The sequence below is a fragment of the Echinops telfairi genome, unplaced genomic scaffold (assembly GCF_000313985.2).
Source record: "Echinops telfairi isolate 266 unplaced genomic scaffold, ASM31398v2 ScPeMD7_2;HRSCAF=8, whole genome shotgun sequence".
Classification (NCBI taxonomy): Eukaryota; Metazoa; Chordata; class Mammalia; order Afrosoricida; family Tenrecidae; genus Echinops; species Echinops telfairi.
Window position 1 is genome coordinate 56286490 of NW_022103898.1, and position 22330 is coordinate 56308819.

The window sequence follows — 22330 nt, forward strand, 5'->3', positions numbered from 1 at the left end:
GGACCTGACTTCTATACTCCTTATTGTTTTCAAACAACAATAGTTTCTCTGGCTGCCTCCAAAGCAACCTTCACGGCTGTGTGTTTAACTCTCTCTTTCGCGCGTCCCTCGGGGCCTTGTCTTCTTTGCTTTGCTCTCTTGTACTCACATGCTTCATTAAGATTTTCTGAATTGGATAATCTGTATTGTTCTAATTTTCTACCTGTTCCAGGGCAACATTCTTCTGTGACCAGTTTACGTTTGCTGTTTGTATTTCTCTTTTCCTTGAAGTTCTTTGTGCAGACAATGTACCAGTATTCTAAAAATTGTTAGTATTCATTTCTTGTGCTATGTTTTCTGATGCCTCTACATTTTTATAGCTTTCATTTTGTTTTCTGTTTATTTCAGTTCTGTTTGGGTGGGGGGACTTTCAATTATTTTAAGTCATCACAAACTTGACAACTTTAACCAGCCACACTTATTATCTCACAGGTTTTGATGGGCCGGGCTGCCTGGCTTAACTGGGCTCTTTGTTTCGAGGTTCGCCAGATGAAACCAAAGAGTCATCTGAATGCTCAAATAAGGAAGCGTCGGTGGCAAGTCTGTGGGTTGCTGGGAGAATTCATTTCTCTGTGGATGTAGGACTTAGCACAGCAGTTTCCTGGTGGCTTTCAACCTGGAACAATTCTCAGCTCCAAGAAACCACTTGCAATTCGTGCTAGGTGGCCATCCTCATAGGCAGTTCAGAGTAGAGTGCTGGCTTCTTAAAAGACCCAGAGTGAGTCTGCTAGCAAGACTGAGTCACACAACAAAGTCACAGGTGTGTCATTCCATTACCTTCTCTAATAGTGTAATCTAATCACCAGAGTGGTGGTATGTTACCTTTGTTGCATTCTATGTATTAGAAGCAAGGCACAGCTATGATTTACACACTTGGGGAGGAAATTGATTACACCAGTGCTGGAATACAGAAATTAGAATTCACTAAAGGTCACTTCAGAATTTTCTTGCTACGTTCTTCATCTCTGAGCAAAAACATTTTTCTCTGACCAGGTATTTGCACACCATTGTGAAGGAGAGGAGCCAAGTCAATCTCTAGATTAATTGTAATTCTTCCTAGTTCATTATAATACATTTTCTTCTCACAAGATTATTTGTATAAGTTCATTTTTAGATTTCACTTCTCTCTAGTTGAGAATGATTGGCAGTTGCAATACTGTCCAAATGTTTGACTCGGGTCAGTTCTCTGACTACAAATGTGTCCTTTTCAAGGTTATTTTCCATTAGGGCGACAGCTCTTATTTGCCTTGTGGGAGAGCTGCTGAGGGGTTCCTGATTCCAGTTGGGGCATTCTGTTCCAATTGTCTCAAACGAAGAATTGCTGTCCTTGTCTCTCAGGATTTGCCATTTCCGTTGGGACATTTAGTTCTATAGGCTTTGAAAAATGCCGCTAGATATTTGTAGCTTTTCTGAAGTTGGTTGCCTTTATGTATAGGGTCAGTTGGAACTGATTGAATAGCAGTTGATTTGGTTCCTTCTGGTTTACATATATTTTGTCCTGGGTGGTAAATGACTCCTAATTTTAGTGAAATAGAGCTTTTCTTTATTTCTTGGTCTGCTTCTGGTTTCTCATAGACTTATAAGAAGGGAAATGTAGAGGTCACTTATTTCACTATTTATGAGTTGATCTTCCATAGAGGTCAGAGATAGTAGCATGAGCAGGTCCATGACCCCAGTGTCAATTCAAGATCCCCCAAGGAAAGCAACTAGAAATCTGTAAGCTGAACTCAATAACAACTCTAAGAAGCTAGTAGAGGGTTGTAGCAACTAAAGCCATACAGAAACAAGGAAAAGACGTTAAAATAGTTGTCAGCTGCCACTGTTAACTTGTGGTAACCCATGCACATGGGATGAAAGACGGCCCAGTCCTGCACTATCCCCACCTTCTATGCCAGATAAGAGCACTGTGATTCATAAGGCTGTTACTTGATAATTTTTAGAAGTAGATAACCAGGCCTTTCTTCCCTGTTCTTCTACATTTGGAATCTCTCCTGGAATGTATTCAGATGACAATGACACACAAGCCTCTACTGAAAATGAGTGGTGGTACATAAGATAGAGTGACCAGAAGTTAAGCCTGGTCACCCCCATGGGAGGTGAACATTTTACCAGTTCTACCACTGAAATGCCAATGCCTCTTTTAAATAGTGGGCTTTGTTTACTTACTTGTTTGCTTCTTGGCTATTATGTTCACCTATCCCATCCTGGTTAAGCAGCAGTAGCAGGTGAGTCTGAGGCAGCAATAGATGGGCCACAGTCTGAGGTCGCACAGAAAGGACCTGGCTCTGGAATAAGCAGAGCCGCCTTTGCTGGTGGACTGTCCAGTGTTGACTGTTTTGCTTTCTATAGGAGCTACCTGAAAGACTGACACCTTTGGTTAGCCTGATTTGGAGACTCCATGGAGTGGGGATAGGACGACGAGCGATGACTGCAGGTGGCTTGGAAAGTCATAGACATACTCCGCACGATAATATTACAAGGCCTTGATTCAAGAAAAGTGTTACAAAGCATACAAAGAAACTAGAGATGCTACTTTATTTAAAAGAACAGGACAAAGAAGAGAAGTCACCGTTTGGAAACCACGATAATAATAGACAGACAAGAAGATATCAAAACAATAATATTGAAAAGACTCATAGAACTTCAGATAAAGTCCTAAAGGAAATCAGGAAAAAATATGCAAACAAAATAAGCATTAATAATGAGATAGACACTATTTAAAAACAAAACAAAACAAAAGTACTGTTGGAGCTGAACAACATAGGTCAAACTCAAACTCATTGCCATCAACTGAATTCTGACTCATGGAGACCCTAGACAATAAAATAGACCTGCCCCTGTGGGCTTCGGAGTCTGGAATTTTTTATAGGAGTACATGGAGGCTCATCTTTCCCCAGGAGTAACTGGTGGTTTTGAACCACTGACCAACACGGGGCTATCAGAGTTCCTTTATAACAGCACAGTACCTGCTTTTTTTAAAAAAGGAAAAAAGAAAAGAAATAACAGCAGATTTGAGCAGTTAGAAAAAAGATCCCGAGAACTAGAGGATTATCAGTCTAAAGTGTTGGATGTGAATGGCAAAAAGAATGCAGAAATGTGAGCAAAGTCTATGATAGGCATCATCACACACCCAATGTGCTGTTCACATCATGAACGTCCCAGAAGGGGAAGAGATACAAAGACAGAAGAGATATTTGCACTTGATCTTAGCCAAAAGGCCGAGAAGCGATGACAGAAGAGATATTTGAAGAATTCATTATTGGAAAGAAAAATTTCAATTTTGATGTAGGATATAAATCTAAAAACCCCAAATCTCAGCGAACTTCAGGTAGGGTAAATCCAATGAGACCCACACTGAGACTCAATATAAACAATTCTCAAAAATCAAAGATACAAAAAGGAATTACATATACAGAAGATCTATAAAAGTCATACATATGTAAAAGATCCCAATAAGATCAAAGGAGCCCTGGTTGCTCAGTGGTTACACCTCGGGCAGCTAACTGCAAGGTCAGTAGTAAGAAACAACCAGGCACTTCTCCCTTCCTGTGATCTCGGGAACCCAGAGGCAGTTCTACCCTGTCCTGTAAGGTCACCTGAGTTGAAATGGACTAAATGGCAGTGAGTTTAGTTTTGTATTTGGAATCAGATCCAAAGAAGCCCTGGTGGTACTGCTGGTAAGCCTTGGCCTTCTAAATGCAAGGTCAGCAGTTCAAACCCACCAGGCACACCACAGGAGAAAGATGAGGCTTTCTACTCCTGTAAGGATTTAAAACCTCAGGAACAGCCACAAAGTCCTCAACTCAAGTGGAAAAAGACAATTGGCAGTCACTAATCAAAGACTTAAAAACAGCTATTATAAAAATGCTTGCACAATCATGAATACTTTGAAATAAAAGTTAAGATAGAATTAGCAAGAAAATAGAAGATATAAAGGATCACATGAAATTTTAGAACTGAAAAAATAAAATTTCTAAAACAAAACAAGAAAACTCACTGGGAAGACTTAGTAGCAACTTTAAAATGATTGGAGAAAGAATAAACTGGAAGTTAGATCAGTAGAAGTTGTTCAGTCTGAACAGAAAGGAGTAAAAGATTAGTTTATTTATTTATTTTTTCATGAAGAGAGTCTCACAGAACTTGTGGGACAACAAAAAAAGTACTAACCCTTATATCATCAGAATCTCAGAATAAAAAGAGAATGTGATGCTGGAAAAATCATTTGAAGACATCAAGGCTGACAACGTCCCAACATGGGCAAATCTATCATTTCAAGTAGCTGAGTAAATATCAAACAATATAAGCCCAAAGAAATCCATGCTCAAACACATCATAATAAAACTGCTGATAATGAAAGAAAATGAATTAGAATTCAGCAGAACATGACTATGGCTATAGAGGAACAGAGAGTTAAACAGGGTTTCTTAGAAATCACAGCTACTGGAAAAAAGTAGTACAATACTTGTATCATGCTGGAAGAAAATATTTATAAAGAAAAACATCCTAGTAATCTATGCCCAGCATTATATCCATCACAGATAAAAGCAAGTAAAAGACATCTTCCAATGAAGGAACTCTTGAGGAAATTTTGACCCACAGATCTAAAGAACCAGAAATTAAATAGAAAGTAAATGATACAGGAAGGAAGAAGGAAGGAAGAGCCGCAGGATGGATGATAGATTATCTGGGTAAATATCGTAGGCTATTCTTATCCTTTTGAGTTCTTCAGACTACATTTAAGGTTTTAAAACAAAAAGTATAACATGCATGCCATTTTCAGTATGTATAGATGTAATATGAAAGATACCCATAAACACATGAGCTATTTGTATGGGGAACGGGTCCAGGGATCTATGGAGCCCTTGAGTGGCAGAAGAGGACAACACACCTAGCCGAGACCTACCAGAGGGATCTTAGAGGAAGACCTGACAGTTTACTTCCTCAAGACAGAAAACAGCTGTTGAAAGCTCTGGGATCGCTCTGAGTCAGAATGAACTCAATGGACCCCAACTGTGTTTACAGGAGTAGAAAGTTCAGTCTTTCTCCCGCGGAGCTGCTCGTGGTTTCCATTGCTCAGCATGTGGCTCACAGCCCAGTGTGTAACCACTACACCACCAGGAAACATACACTGCATAGTAGTTGGAGCTCTGGTGGTGTAGTGCTTACATGTTGGGTTGTAGTCCCCCAAATGAGGCGATCTACTCCTGGTAAGATTTACAACTTCAGAAACCCAAGATGGGGTCACTATGAGACAGAACTGACTCAATAGCTAATGTTATTGTTTATGTAGTAGTAAGGGTTTTCCATTCCAGTTAAAGTGGTTAAAATAAAGATTCTAAGTAGACTTGAAATTTTTAGTATGAATTTTGTAATATGTAGAGCAACTATCACCACCAAAAACCAAACAAACAACCCACAAAAGGTGATAGAGTTAAAATCAGAATTTAAAAATTAAGTAGGATGGAGGAACAGTTTGTATTTATGGATGTAAAAATCCACTGCCATCAAATCAATGTGGACTCAGAGAGACGCCTGTGGTGTTTCTAAGACTGTGAACTGGTTACATGAGTAGAAAGCCGGATCTTTCTCCTGCAGGGTGGCTGGTCATTTCCACTATCAACCTTGCGGATCCCAGCCTAATTCATAACCCCTATACCACCAGGGGTCCCAAATTGATTTATAGGTTTACTATATTTCTTAGTAACCCCATATCAATGAACTCAGACTAATCTATGTTTCTCGTACCATTATCTCACACATATCCTCCAGGTTTCTGTTTGAATGTATAAGGACAATCAAGCAGTTCTTTTGGAGTGTAATATATCTTTCTTGGGGTCACACATTATACTTTACCTTTAGGGGCACCTTATAATTATAAGTCTAGAAGTAAAATGGACGGTAGAGTGTGTCCTAGGTACATTCAGCCATGTTTTGTAGGTATTTGCCTCAGGTGACAGCCCAGACAACTCCTGGGGCAACGTCACAGCAGGCCAGAGACTTCTGACTTCTGTAACTGCAGGAGCAGATGATCCCCAAATCATCAGATCACACAGCAGACTGATGGGTCATGAGCTGAATAAGCCAATGAATCTAAAACCAACAGGTAAAATGTGAAGCTGCAAGCTCAGAGGCTTCAGATGATAATGAACCCCAAGGCAAAGAGATAATATAGCAGTTCAGCAGCTCAGGTCCTAAGAACTGGAGGTGAGATAATGAGAACTGGAGGCAGGATCCAGAGTAAAGAAAAAGCTAGAGAACTTTGCCAGGAAATCAATGTATACTCCATGTACATCAAACCCTCAAAGCAAGACTGTCAACGAAGTATGGTATATACTTAGTTTGGGGTTGAGCACATCAGACCATCAATACACCTATTATTCAAACGTATGCACCAATCATGAAAGCTAATGATAAAGAAATCAAAGAGTTCTACTAATGTCTTCAGTCTGTAATTGATCACACATGCAATCAAGATGCACTGACAATTATCGGCTATTGGAATTCAAAAGTCATAAACAAAGAGAAAAGAGCAAGGTTGCAAAACATGGTCTTTGTGATAGAAATGAAGCCAGAGATCACATGATAGAATTTTGCAAAATCATTGACTTGGGCTGCCAGAACAAGGAGAAACAAATTTGTCTCTGCAGAAGTGTAGTCAGAATGCTCCTGAGAGGCAAGGATGGCTAGACTTTTCCTCATGTACTTTGACCATGTTGTCAGGAGACATCAGGCACTGGAGAAGGACATCATACTTGGTAAACTAGAGTGGCAGCAAAAAAGAGGAAGAGCTGTGACAAGATGGATTGACACAGTGGCTGTGACAATGGCCTTAAACATAAAACCAATTGTGAGGATGGCCCAGGAAGTGTTTTGTTCTATCGTTGGAACTGACTCAACAGCCCCTAACAACAACATTGCAGACAGAAGAATGAACAAATCAACCTTAGACACGAGCATGGAAGACACCATCTTATGTACTTTGAGCATGTCACCAGAATGCACAGGTTCTTCGTGAGAGACACTATGCTTAGTAAAACACAAAATCTTCAAATAGGAGAATACTTAAAAAAAAAAGGATTGACACAGTGGCTTCCTAATTGCTTAACTACAGCAATGATTGTGAGGATGCTGAAGGGCCGGCCAAGGTCTGTTCTGCTCTACACACAATTGCTATGAGACAGAACAGAGTCAACAACACTTAACAACAGCATATAATTCTAGGAGTGTGTGCACGGCACACATATTCAAGTGTTATTCTAGTCAGTAGCTTGTTAGTTTGAAGCAATCCAGAGGCACTACTATTCTTAATGTTGGAAATTATCTAAATATTCATCACTGGAAGACTGGGTACTTAACATCTAATAGCATGGATAAGCCTAGAGGACATTATACTGAGTAAAATTAGTCAATCACAAAAGGATAAATGTACAAGATCCCTATTCAAAATAGTCAAGAAAAGAGTTTCACACACATACACACACATTTTGGTGGTGACCAGAGATGGGATGGAAAGCAGTGGAGGGAAAGTTAATAAGGGGAAAGCAGTGTTCACTTGGGTGAAGGGGAAGGCAATATCCAAGAGAGGGAGGTTGGCAAAAAATGAAGAAAGAAGGAGAGGTTGGCAAGAGTTCAAGGCAACATAGGAAATACTGTTATATATACAGTCTTGAGATACATGTGCTCGATGAGTAGATGATTGGATAAACAAGTAGGTTGTACAAATGTGAGCGGGGGAAATGGGGAAATGGGAGCATATATATATATGTATATATTTTTCAACAGTTGCTAGGAATCAAATTGACTACATTTGTTGAAAGAGACCGTAGAGTAACTCAGTATCATCAAACAGAAAATGTCAACTGGAAAAGAGTCCATCAGCTGCTCAAGTTCAATATTCAGTTTCAAGTTGAAACTGTAGAAAGTTAAAACGAGCATGCAAGCGCCAGAGTATGGCCCTAAGTGTATCCCGCTGGAGTCTACAGACCATCTCACGAATAGATTTGGCATGTGTAATGCTAATGACTGAAAACCAAGTGAGTTGTGGGATGACAGCAATGGAAAGAAGAAAATAAAAAGTCATTAAAATGACAGAGTAAAAACAGACCAAAATGGATGTCAGAAGAGAAAGACCTTGAAGCTTATTTTTTGAGTAGTTAAAGAGAAGAATTATGAAGTAAAAGAGCTGAACAGAAGATTTCAGAGGGTCACTTGAAAAGACAAATAAAAAATAATGAAACGTGCAAAGACCCGGACTTAGAAAATATTCATGCCTCAAGTGTCAATACTGAAGGATTCTATGGGTATGGTGGGTTACGCAGTAGCTGCGAATTACAAGATCAGCAGTTTGAAGTGACCAGTCAGTACCAGGAGAGAGACGAGACTTTCTACTCCTGTAAAGACATTGCCTCAGAAACTGACACGGGCAGTTCTACCCTGTCCCATGGAGTTGCAATGAGTGGGAATCACCTCCATGGTGGTGGGTTTGAGTGTTGTGGGTAAAATATTGAAAAATTGCAGGAAGCATCCAAAGAAGTTGCCAGTAATATAGAGTCACTGTGCCAAAAATAATTGATCAACATTCACTCCATTTCAGGAGGTTGCCTATGATCCAGAACTGATACCACTGAAAGAAGTCTAAGTGGCACAGAAGGCTTTGTTGAAAAATGATGCTCCATGAATGGCAAAAATACTAATTAAGATGTTTCAGGAAACATGCAATTCTGGAATTATTCAGTAGTCTATGCCAAGAAATTTGGAAGACAGCTACCTAAATAACTGATAGGAAAGGATCCATATATCGCCTATTTTAAAGAAAAGCGATTGTATGGAATGTGGGAATTATCAAGTGTGTTAGATTGGGTTGACTAGAGAAACAAATTCATTGACTTTCATATATGTGTGAGAGGTTTATATCAAAGAGTAATGGTATATTAAGAAAACATCCCAGCCCAGCCCAGATCAAGTCCACATGTCAGATAGTAGCCCATATGTCCTTTAGTACTCTATAAATTCCTCTTCACCGTCACACAACACATGCAATGATGCCGATTGCAGGAAGATCACAGGCTGGGAGGTGAAAAGTCTTGTGGATCCAGTGGTAGTGGATGCGTTTCCAGGACTTTGGCTGCTAAAAGCGTGGCTCCATGTGGCTTGTCAACAGGAATATGAAGCAGAGAGAGACTGTGTCCTACCTCCAGGGAGGAAGAGAGGAAATTCCAAAGTCCTCATAAGAAAGCCATACCCACAAGGAGGCATCAGGCATCAGCTGTGACCTGATTGACAGGCTAAACTCCACCCTTTCCTTCTATTTATCAAGTTGATATGAAATTATGTAACTACCACATTAAGTAATATCATTACTATCAAAAGCAAGTCAAATGTTGCTGGCCATAATTTTTTAAGTGGTTGCAGAAGTGCCTTGAGCAGGAGCAAGAAGAAACTCAATCTGACTGAGCCGATACACGACAAAAGGACTATCTGCTAATAGACATGGACCTTGGCTGGAAGCAGAGAATACCAGAAAGATGTTTATCCGTGATTTACTAGGAAAAGGAATTTGTACAGACCACAAAAATTCATGGATAACATCCAGAACATTTCAAAATGTTTATGCAGAACCTGTACATAGCCCAAGAGGCATTAGAACAAACCAAGGGGTACTTCAGGGTTTAAAATAAAAGAAAGATATGTGTCAAGGCTGTATCTTCTTGCTATCCTTGTTCAATCTGTATGCTGAGCAAATAATCTTAGAAACGGAACTATATGAAGAACAATGGAGTACAAGGATTTGGGGAAGACGCATTAACAACCTGCAATATGCAAATGATACAACTTGCTTGCTAAAAGTGAAGACAAAGAACTTGCTGACAAAGAGGAAAGTCTTTGGTATTACACTTTGATATCAAGAAAGCAAAAACCCTCTCAACTGGAAAAATAAGCAACTTTATGATAAACAGAGGATATGGAACTGGTCGAGGATTTCATTTCACTTGGATCTACAATTCATTTCCATGGAAGCAGCAGTGTAGAAATCAAATGCTGTACTGTAGTGGGCAAATCTGATGCAAAACACCTCTTCAAAGTGTTTTACAAAGTAAAACTGTCACCTTTCAAACTGAAGTGTGTCTAGCCCAAGCTATAGTATTTTTGAGTCAGCTCATATGCATGTGAAAGCTAAACAATGAATATTAAAGATTGAAAAAAAATTGATGAATTTGAATTATTGTGTCAAGAATATCGGCTATACCATAGGCTGTTAGAACAACAAAATTCTTTCTTGGGAGAAATAACTGCCAGACTTCTACATGGAAGTGAAGATGAGGAGACTTCATCAGTCTTACTGGGCGTATTATCGGGAGGAACCAGTTTCCCGAGAAGGACATCATGCTTGTTAAAGGAGACGATCAGAGAAAAAGGGAAGACCCTAAATGAGATAGATCAACCCCATAGCTGCAACAACAGGCTCAGTGACCGCAATGGCTGACATATATCGAGGACAGGACGGGGTTCTATTTTAGACAGAGTTGCTCTAAGTCAGAGCCTTCTCAACATTACCAAACACGACTAATATATATGAACTTTAGTTTGAAATATTTAAATAAACTTAAAATTTTAATTAATAGTCTTATGCTTTGCTTATTTTAAATATCTACAGGCTTATTTTAAATGCCTAGGAAACTATTAAAAGAGGGCAGGAAGTAGGTCTCATTTTATTCCCGTTTCATGGTGCCATGTTTGTCATAAACCTACTGCCTAGAGTCTGTTCCAACTCATCGTGACTTTATAGGACAGACTAGAGCTGCTCCCGTGGGTTCTGAGATGGTAACTCTTTTTCTTTATTATGTGTGTGTGTGTTTTTACATGGTTTTACTGACATACAATTCATATATCCTAATTCAATAGTTCAAACATATCACCACAATCACTGATAGAGCATTTTCTTCTTTTGTATACTTATTAGCTCATCATTTCCCCAACCTCCCTTGCTATACCCTAAGAAACTAGTAATCCAGTTACTATCTTTAAAGATTTACCTATCCTGATTTCATATACAGAGAAACATACATAACACAAAGAAAAGAGAGTCAACAACAAAACTAAGCTGAGAAAAACCTTGATTGAAAAGAAATCAGAAAATATTAAAAAGTAGAAGAAATTGAAAATGAATTAAAAGGGAGATCAATGATAAGGTGTTAAATTTTAATATAACTCCATCTGGAATAACCCACTTTCTAATGCACTCTGATAGCAGGCTAGTAACGACCCGAAGTTTAATGGATTTGCCCTGCAACAAATGTATTTTTTACTTTCGTTGTCATTCATAGCCTTCTGAAAACTGTGTTCATAATCTAAGCTCTGAGACCATTCCCTCCTCTGATCTTACGTTTCATTATTTACAATCCTTGAAACACACAGGCTGGTGTGTTTCTTCTGGATGGTCTTAACTGACATCCCACTTAGATGGCTGCTTGGCCTTAAGACTTTAAGCCCTCAGATACTATTCTTTCTCATAGCCAGACATCATTTGATTTCTTCTCCACATTTTGCCTTAGCGCTCATTTCTTCAGGGTTCTCATCACGAGGGAAAGTAGAGACTATAAATCATAGAAAGCTTCATCTTTCCCCCAAGGAGCAGCTGGTGGTTTTGAACTGCTATCTTATTAGTTAGTAGTCCAACATGTAATCCACTATATTACCAGGGATCCTTGGGCATTACTTAATAAATTTATGTTAAGTAATAATTTCTTTATTGGTATTTAGTGGGGAGTTAGAAGCTTTTTTTTTTCTCTTGCAGATGCATATGTCCCTAAAATTTCTCATTGTTGTTCATTAACTTTCAACCTATGGAAATCTGGTTGCTAATCCTACCATTTTTCTGAAACGTTCATATCCCCATTGATCTCCACATCCTCAGATTAGTTCTCGATGAAAACGTTCTGCTCTCTATTGCTCACTTGATTACTCTTTTGCTAAATACTTTTCCCCCTTGCATCTAAATAACTTAGTCCACGAAGACAATGCTCCGCATTCTACTCTTATGACTAGTGGGGAGTATTAAAAGCTTGTGAATGGTGATTGGAGGTGATTGAAGAAACAATTGGTTTCTCCCTTCCAGGAGGAAAACCAAGTGAAGAAAATGGACACAATTAGTTCAATGGACTAAGGGACCACAGGAATCTCAGCCTTGAAGGCCCAAACTAGAAGAGGTGGTGGTGCCTGACGACCACTACCGACAACTAGGTAAGAGATCATATCAGAATAATCTGGATATAATGGGAGAAAAAAAGTGATTAAAACTACAATTATAAAAACCTACCAGCTGACTGGTGAGATACAGAATAATGGACTCTCCCATTCCCCCCAACCCCAACGCCCATAGTCACAGACCTCAGCCCCAAAACCCAATTTTAGCCAAGCAATAAACAGACCTATCAGGTGAACAATAACATTAGGGAAGTACATGTAATAGGCAGGAAGCTTAGGGGGAAAGGATTGATTCCACCAATCAGCAAGGAATAGCAAGCTGAACCCGTAAATAAAAGGGACCTTCCTAAGAGATCAGGCACATGCTAACGGCCTATGAGAAAATACATGCAGAGTAAGGGCCAGTTATACCCACTTAAAACTTAGACATGCATTTGTAAGGACCAGTAAGTCACACGCATACTTAATGCGTGCCTTCTCAAAGCCTGAGCATGCATGACAGTTAAATTACTTGTCATACGCACTCTTCACATCCACTGGGTTCACCAACACACGCAACCACGTCTTCCCAGTCGATGTGGGAGGAGACCAGTCAGGAAGGGAGGATATATAAAGTGTAGGCACATCCTCACACGGTTGTTTTTGCTTCCACCATCCCCAATTTCTTGCATCTCCGTGTGTCTCTCCATGCTCTCCAGAGATGGTCCGTTCCTATCTGTGAGCATGTACTATCAAAGACTTTGCTTTCATTCACAAAAGCTTACTTCCACTTCTGTAAGGTGAGTCTGTCTCTATGGAGAAGCAAGATCCGAAGAAAAGCATCCCTGAGAGTACCACAAGCACCTCAGAATAATGAATTGTTTATGATCAAAAGGGCAGCATTTTCCCAAGGATAAACTTCAGAAGGCACAAAGGGTTAGGAAAAGAGCAGAAATGGAACCAGAAAATTCTGTGGTTGTAGTTAGGTGCCATTCAGTCAGTTCTGACCCATAACAACCTTATGCACAACAGAACAAAACACCACCCAGTCCGGCACCATCCTCACAATTGTTCCTGTGCTTGAGCCCCTGGTTCCAGCCACTGTGTCAGTCCATCTCCTTGAGGGTCTTTCTCTTTTTTCTCTGCCTGCCTCTCTACTTTACCAAACATGATGTCCTTCTCCAGGGACTGGTCTTGCCTGACAACGTGTCCAAAGGGTGTCAGAGGAAGTCTCACCATCCTTGAGACCATCCTCACCTCTAAAGAGCTGTCTGGCCACACTGTTAGTAGTCGATGGTACTTTCAATATTCTTCTTCAGCAGCACAATTCAAATACATCAATCCTCCTCAGTCTTCTTATTCACTGTCCAACTTTCATATGCAGATGAGGTAACTGAAAATACCAAGGTTTGGTTCAGGTGCACCTTAGTCCTCAAAGTAACAACCTCGCTCATCAATACTCACGAGGTCTTGTGCAGCAGATTTCACTAAAGTAACTTGTCTTTTTCCCTTTTGACTGCTGCTTACATCAGCATTGATTGTGGATCCAAGCAAGATGGAATCCTTGACAATTTTGATATTTTCTCCATTTAGAATTATATTAATTATCTATTTATCAAGAATTGTACCCTTCTGTATGGATTACAATTCAATGTAAGGAATATCAAAATCCTCACAACTGGCCCAATAGAAAACATCATGATAAATGAATAAAAAGTTGAAGTTGTTAGCAATTTTGTCTTATTTGGATCTACAACCAATTCTTATGGAAGCAGTAGTCAAAGAGATCAAAAGACATATTGCATTTGGGTAAATCTGTTGTGCAAGACCTCTTATAGACTGTTGAAGAGCCAGGATGTTTCTCTGAGGATGAAGGTGCACCTGATTCAAGTCATGATATTCTCCATTGCATCACATGCATGTGAAAGTTGGACATTGAATAAGGAAGATGGTGGAAGAATATATGCATTTAAGTTGTGGTGCTAAAGAAGAATACTGAAAGCACAGTGTACTTCTAAAAGGACAAACGATCTGAATTAGATAAAGGAAGGCCAGAGTGCTCCTTAGAGACAAGGATGACAAGACTTCATCTTACATACGTTGGACATGTTGTCAGGAGAGACCAGTCCCCGAAGAAGGCCATGTTTGGTAAAGTGGAGGGGTGGCAAAAAGAGGAAGGGCCCCAAGGAGCTGGATGGGCACAGTGGCTGCATCCATGGGCTCAAGCAGAGGAACAACTGTGAGGATGGCGCAGGACTGTGCGGTGTTTTGTTCTGTTGTGCTAGGGTCTCTATGGGACAGAGCCACCTCATTGAACCTAAGAACAACAACCTTTACCTATTGGTCCAGTTGTGAGGATCTTGGTCTTCTTCACATTGAGTCGTAATCCACACTGAAGGCTGCGCTCCTTGGTCTTTATCAGCGAGTGCTTCAAGGGCTCCTCATGTTCAGCAAGCAAGGTTGTGTCGTTTGCACACCTAAGCCTTCCTCCGATCCTGATGCCACACACTTCTTCATGTAAGGCAGCTTCTCTGAGGATTTGCTCAGCGTACAGATAGAATGAGTATGGTGAGAAGCTTCAGCTCTGTCACACACCTTTCTTGATTTTCAGCCACGCAGTATTCTCGTTTCACTTGAACAACTGCCTCTTGATCCATGTACAAATTTCACACGAGCACAATTAGGTGTTCTAGAATTTACCCATAGTTTGTTATCCACACAGCAGAATGCTTTGGCATAGTCAATAAAACAAAAGTAAACATATTCCCTGCTTTCAGCCAAGATACATCTGACATCAGCCATGAATTCTTTGTTCCATGACCTCTTCTGAATCTGGCCCGAACCTCTGGCAGCTCCCTTTCAATGTACTGCTGCAAAGTTTCTTGGATGATATTCAGAAAAAGTTTACTTATATGTGATATCGATGATATTGTTCTATAATTGCAGCATTCTGTTGGGTCACCTTTCTTTGAAATGGGAATAAATATGGATCTCTTCCAATCCATTGACCAAGTTATTGTCCTCCAAATTTCTTTGCATTAAAAAATGAGTGCTTCCAGTGCTTTACCACCTTGTTGAAACATTTGTTTGTATTCCATCAATTCCTGAAGCCTTTTTACTAATGTTTTCAGTTCAGCTTTAACCTTTTCCTTCAGCACCAGTGGTTCTTGCTCATAGGTTACCTCCTGAAATGGTAGAATACCAACCAGTTCTTTTTGGTACAGTAACTGTATTCTTTCCATCATCTTTTGATACTCGCTGCATCATTTGATATTTTGCTCATAAGATCTTTTAAGATTGAAACTTGAGGCATTAATTTATTCTTCAGTTCTTTCTGTTTAAGATGTGAGTGTATTCTTCCCTTTGGTTTTCCATTTCTAAATCTTTGCACATTTTACTGTAATATTAGGGAATGCAATCAGTGAGCACAAAACAAAATATGTATGAATTGGTGAATGAGACATTGGTTTGCTTACTAAACCTTTTCCCAATACATAATTGAAATGAAAAAATAAAATAAAAGTATTAATGTTCAAAACTGAATTCACCATCAGTCATATGAAATTGTACCATTGGTCAATCTATCCCCCAAACTAGAGGTATCTTAGTCTCTCTTTTTATCTTGCCATCCTATCAAATTAGTCTTCAAGACTTTCTAATATTGCGTTTAATATTAATTAAGTTGTTTTACACATATTTCCCTGACATATGTTCCTAATGAATTTAAAACGTTTGAAACAATCAACAGCATACAAAACTGTTGAATATAGAAGAGACTTTACTTTTGAACTCTTTGATAGTTGCCAGCCAGCTGCCTCGTCATGACAGGTTGTTCTCCTGTGGAACAAGGTCATTCTCCAACAATAGCCACGATGACAAAACAGTGCACTGAGTGGATTCCATCTCACAGAAACCCCCCAGACAGTCCCCCAGACAGAGCAGAACTGGCCCACAGACTGTTGAATTTCTTCCCCCATGGAGTAGCTAGTATATTTCTAACTGGCAACCTCTTAGCAGCCAGACACTCGAACCCCTGACCTATGAGGGCTCCTCAAAACCCACAATCCAACCACGACATCAGGAAATTAATATTCATCTGTTTCTATCATTTATCCTTAGACTGTTCCATTTGTGCCAATTGTACTCATAATAACAGCTTATATGGTAAATGGAGTCGGTTCTGAATCACACAATTCATTTAGTTTTCATGTCTCTTAATTTCCTTCAACCTAGGATAGCTCATTCTTTTTGACTGTCATGATCTTGATGTTTTATAAGATAGTAGGACAATTAATTTAATAGACAAATTCTTTCTTTAAAACAAATCTTCACCTTGGATTGGTATTATGCTTCTGTTTGGATGAACTAACGTATCTTTGGTAGAGATGCACAGAAGTAATACTGTCTTCTCATTGCATATTCTCAGGTAGCTCATGGTTTTGATCTGTTCCGTCTCTGATGATCTTCACTTTGCTTACTTGATTAAAATATCATCTGCCAGACTCCTCCAACGTGAAAGTGCCCCTTTCCCCTGAGTAATTCGTTAGTATGTTAATGGCGAGTTGTTTTGAATGTAGGTAAATACACTGTTCCTCAGACTCTCCAATTCATTCCTTTAGTAATTTTTAGGAGCATAAATTAAGTTTCCTATTTTAGCTAATACTATTTGTATTATTTTGATGCTCAGAGTGTTCCAAATTTAGCCACTGAGGGTCTTTTAAGAGAGCTTCTGTGTCTTTTTCTGTGCAACAGTATCGCATGACTGTTTGAACATTTCTTTGTTTCTACATACAAAACAAGATGTCCTGGGTTCAGCGTGTAGTTTCCCTGCTCCAGCCCTGGGATCAGGCTTTTGTCCAATTAGTCCTGATTCCTCTTAGTGGAGAACAATAGTGAGAAATCAAGATCTGGGTCTTAGTTGTGCTCACTCCTTTTGGGGGGTGGGGCAGCTCCAAGGCCCTTGCAGAACACATATACGCACAGCTGTTCTTTTCTACACCTGTGTATATTGACTGAAATCCATACATTCACATGAATTCGTCTACTTCCAATCCAATGTCACAAAGTGTACGATAATTTTCTATCTTAACCTAATTATAACTCTATCTGCTATTTATTTGTGGGAAAACTGGCTTCTATTATCCTTAATCTTTTTACTTATTGGATCAATTCCCCCATCATACTACCAATCTCCCATCACTCACTGCCTCAACCCTTCCCCATCGTGGGCACCCTCCTCACCTGGCATAGGCCCTGACACTCTACGGCAGGTATTAGTGTTTCTGGATTTGGTGAATAAAGAATATAGGTTGGCTAGTTAAATTGGAATTTCTCCTCCCACTCCATGCTGATGATTTCCTCAACTTGCTTGAAGTCAGAGGCCATGCCCCCCGCCCCCACCCCCGAATATCTGCTCCTATCCTGTTCCAGGGCTGATACTTGAAGCTTGACTTCATGCTAGACACAAAGTCCACTCCACAAGGGCTCTGACGCTGCAACACATGTGGACATGGTGCTCGCCCTGTTTAGGGTATCTTCCTCTGCCCGATGCATCGCATGTGGATTCCTTCTGAGCCCTCTCTTTTCAACATACAGTACTGCTTTCCCTCTGTGTGGCAGTTCTGACCCAGATAATGATTTTAGGACTACATTTTTGTGGAGGAGGAAGAACCAAAGCAATGATTTTGAGACCAGGACTTTGCAACACAATTTGTGAAACAAGGAGAGAGATGTAGTGGGCTGACTATAAAAGTGGCATATGAGTAAAAGCATAAGATGACCCCATTTACTGCTTGACTTTACCCTTGATCACACGTTTCTAAGCACTGTATATGTTAGACATACTTTGGGATTGTAGGCACTTACATTTGATAAAACAAAAAGAAAATTAATTCAAACGTTTTCCTCTTGCCGAATATTTTGGTGATTTGAAGTCTTTTCTGTGGTAGAAAACTAAAAGGGAAGGATTTAACATTTGCTGGTTTACTTTTTTTTTAAGGTAATTGTTGGCACACCTCATCTTTTGGATCAGTCCTTCTCAGACAGTTCTCACTCACCCAGTGTTAACTGTGTTCCTTTTTGCAGAGCAACACTGTTCTCATTCTTCTGACACTGAGAAAATGTTTAGAAACTGATTGTGGTGGCAAATATACAATTCTGCTGGATGTGATTGAACTGTGCAATGATCTGATATATGTATTAATCCCGATTAATAAAAATATTTTTAATTAAAAAAAAGAATAGGGGAAGCAAAGGTAGAAGAGAATGTGGAGTTTCAAAAAACTCTAAAGATGATTCTGTTTCAAACCTGGATTGATAATATAATATATAATCATGTTGACCAAAGGAACAGTATTATCGCAGCAATAAAAGCCTAACATTCAACGACTTCATTTTTTGTCCTATGTACGTCTTTTTCTCCTTTTCCACATTTAAGTTTTCCATGATCTTACTGCATAAGTAGTCTGTGCAGGTGTCAGCGCTGCCACACTCAGAACAAAACAGTCCCTTGTTATAAGGCCTTCTCCTCAGAGTTCCTCTGCAAAACAGCAAAAACAGTTAAGGAGGAAAAATGATCAACTTTACATATGATATAAACAGCACCGTTATTTTTAACTAGGTCCATAAAGTGATCTATGAACCCATGAACCCAGAGAAGTACTGAACATGAACCCAGAGAAGTACTGAGGTTGGATGCATGCCTCCCCTTTCAGAAAGCAGGCTGCATCACTTCAACAAGAGTGGGCTTAACATCTTTCATCTCAGTTTATAGCAAAACTTACTCTTTTTTGTGTGTGCAAAATGTACTCTTTAATAGAGTGATGTCACAATTGTTTTATAAATAATTTCTAGTAGGTATAAATGTATTAAAAAGCTCTGTAGAAATGGAATCTTGGTGGCGATACAAGGAGGGTGGAGGGAGGGTGGGTTGGAAAGGGGGAACCGATTACAAGGATCTACATGTGACCTCCTCCCTGGGGGATGGACAACAGAAAAGTGGGTGAAGAGAGGTGTCAGACAGGGCAAGATATGACAAAATAATTTATAAACTATCAAGGGTTCATGAGGGAGGGGGGAACAGGGAGAGAGGGGAAAAATTAGGAGCTGATGCCAGGGGCTTAGGTGGAGAGCAAATGTTTTGAGATTGATGAGGGCAATGAATGTACAAATGTGCTTTACACAATTGATATATGTATGGATTGTGCTAAGAGTTGTATGAGCCCCTAATAAAATGATTAAAAAAAATGAAATGGAATCTTGATTATCTGAAGAGTTTACAAAACCCTGAAATGTCTCTGGTCAAAGCTACCAAAGTGCATCAATTATTTTGAGGTCTCAACGGGAGAAAAAGTATAATCAAGCAAACAAATGAAAACACGATTCTACAAAATTGATGTGTTCGGTAGACAGGATTACAAAGGGAGAAGAGGCGGTGAGGTAGGCACTTTACAGAAACTGTAACACAAAGGAGAGGTAGAGACAATTTCCACACATCCCACTCCAGCATCAAAGGAAGTAAACTGCCGAGAAGACACATTTTCTTATCGATGGAAGGACCGAAGATAGTGCCAAGACCAAGTGGAGAAAGACAGAACGGCCCTGGTTTGTTTGAGACACATATTTACTTTTCTTGGAGTACATTAAAAATCATCCTCATGGGGCATGAGATAATTCCCATTGGTAGTATCATTAATTTTGTCAGTGGTAGAGCATATGAAACACTGTTAAGAAAAGGAAATCTCCATCTACAGGACATCTTTTTAGACCACACCCATGAATTATTCTTGTATATAGGTCCAAAACGTAAGTGACCAATTACACAAACCTTGAGTGGGGGGAGGTACGGCAAGACATTCAGTAACGCTCACCATGCCCACTAGACTAGCACACGTCCTAAAAGGCAGAGTATGAAAACAACAAATAGATGTCGATCCTAAGTCACAATTTGTTAGGCACCCTCAAAGCAAGAGATCAGAACTAAATCAAAATCCAAAGTCCACCGAGTCCCTAACCTTGAAATAGTGGTCATCTGTTTCTTCACCCACTTGGGATTTCAGCTTTACGTCCAAGGGAGTATTTCAGTTACTTAAATCTGCAAGTGAGTTTCAGGTAAAATCCAGTTCACTTAGTGGGGTTTCCAATTCGGGTCCTTCTGGTATGAGTTATGAAGGGTATGTGTGTTTCAAAAGGAGAGTAATGGCCCTGTTTTCTATAGCACGATGGCTGGGTCACCAATGGCTGAATGTAAAATAGGTCAAAATTATCCAATTAGGAACATAATATCAGGCGTATACTCCCCTTGGGGACTATATAAATAATGTTAAGTATTTTCCCCAATGGTAGGTTGCCCTATTGAGTTTATCCGCAAGCATAAGTGTATAATCACCTTCTCTGATACAGACGTCTGCCCCCTCCTCTTAGTGTGAGTTCACAGTAAGGCTCACTAATTACCCTCGTAGGACTGTATGCTGACTTGGGATGACTGTTCTATGGGAGGAATTGGGGGTGTTTGCCCTGTCCCCACACCATGAGAAACTGACCCCATCTAGGACCAGGCTACCTCCCCTGAAGTACTTTTTAAGATTTTTCAAATAAGGGGGCGCTATATGACTTATGGGAACTAGGTAGGAACACTATGTTTCTTGAGGGACTGGATTAGAAGGTTGCATGTTTTTCTCTGGGTGTTTATCCTTATAGTAGTGGACTCATACAGTATTTGTCCTGTTGTGACCGGCTAACTTCACTCAGCACACTGGTTTCTAGGTCCATCCGTGTCATGGGCGTTTTGTTGTTTCACCATTGTTTGTTAGAGATGCACAGTAGTCCACTGTGCGTATGTTCCAGAGTTTCTTTATCCATTCTCTGTCCCAGTTCATTTCTTTGCTCTCATTACTTAACTGAATGATCCAGAGATCTTATTTATATATCCTGGAAATATCTTAAATCTGTCTACTTTTCTCTACCATTCACCTGGGAATTCTATTTGAAATTTATTTTGCTAAAATTAGTGAGTAAGGAATGTAGCTTTATTTCTATCCAGTGAGTCTGCTCTCCAGAATCCATCACTTAATAGCCATAATTTAACAAGTGATTTTAAATGCCAACTTTATCATAAATGTTATGATATCAGTCCACTACTATAAGGATAAACACCCAGAAAAAGACAGGCTTCTCTTCTTAGGCCATGCAATTTTCTAATCCAGTCCCTCAAGAAACATAGTGTTCCTACAAGTTCCCATAAGCCATATAGCTCCCCCTTATTTGAAAAATCTTAAAAAAGTACTTCAGGGGAGGTAGCCTCATTCTAGATGGGGTCAGTTTCTCATGCATACATAACAAATGTTATGTATGTATTTGGAGCCATTCCTAATATTCTTATTATTCACTAATTAAAAGAAGAAGAAGAAAGGAAGAAGCAATCTGCCGCCGTTGAGGTGATTCAGACTCATGGCACCTCCATGTGCCTTAGACTAGAAACGACTCTGTGGGTTTTCTGGGCTGAATATTTATTGAAGCAGATTGCCAGACCATTCTTCTGCCGAACCACAGAGTCAAGATTAAAGATTCACGAAATAGTAGAGGAGCATATAACGGACTTACTAACCTGTTAACTGGAACATAACTAGGCATCAGCCAGAAAGGAAGTGAGCAAGTAAAAGTGTTCAAAATGCATTAAGGAAAACTTGACAGAAATCAAAGTACAGTGGACTATTCTAGTGCGACTGTGTAAATGATTAAAAAGTAATGTAAGTGAAAAGGAGTTATAACTTGTAAAATACAGAATTTGAATTCAAATGATAAAATTTGAATATCCATGAAGCATTTTATGAAATCAATTATATAAACATTTTATAGAAACCTTTAAAATTCAAGACATTATTATATTATTCCCTAAAATGGACAATTTTAATCTACCAAATTATTATTATTTTTAGATACAGGAAAATACCAAATACATAACAATTAAGGACACATCTGAATAATCCTCAAACCAAAGTGGGATTTAATTAAATTTTAGGTTTTGATAATCCAACAAACTAAAATCAGCACTTTCTCCCCTTTCCTTTTAGAAATCCCTCAAATGCAAAGAAAAACAGAAGCCTATCTA

General features: G+C 39.4%; 1 protein-coding gene across 1 annotated transcript in view; it reads right to left on the reverse strand.

The window, feature by feature from the left end:
- The window catches only part of GLIPR1L2 (GLIPR1 like 2), a gene marked incomplete at its 3' end in the record, with an annotated part of 44563 nt that overhangs the window by 2889 nt on the left and 19344 nt on the right, over positions 1-22330 (reverse strand). The window contains exon 4 of the mRNA XM_004700781.1: positions 18675-18760. Coding sequence (XP_004700838.1) covers positions 18675-18760 — 86 coding nt within the window. The remainder of the gene's footprint in view (positions 1-18674; positions 18761-22330) is intronic.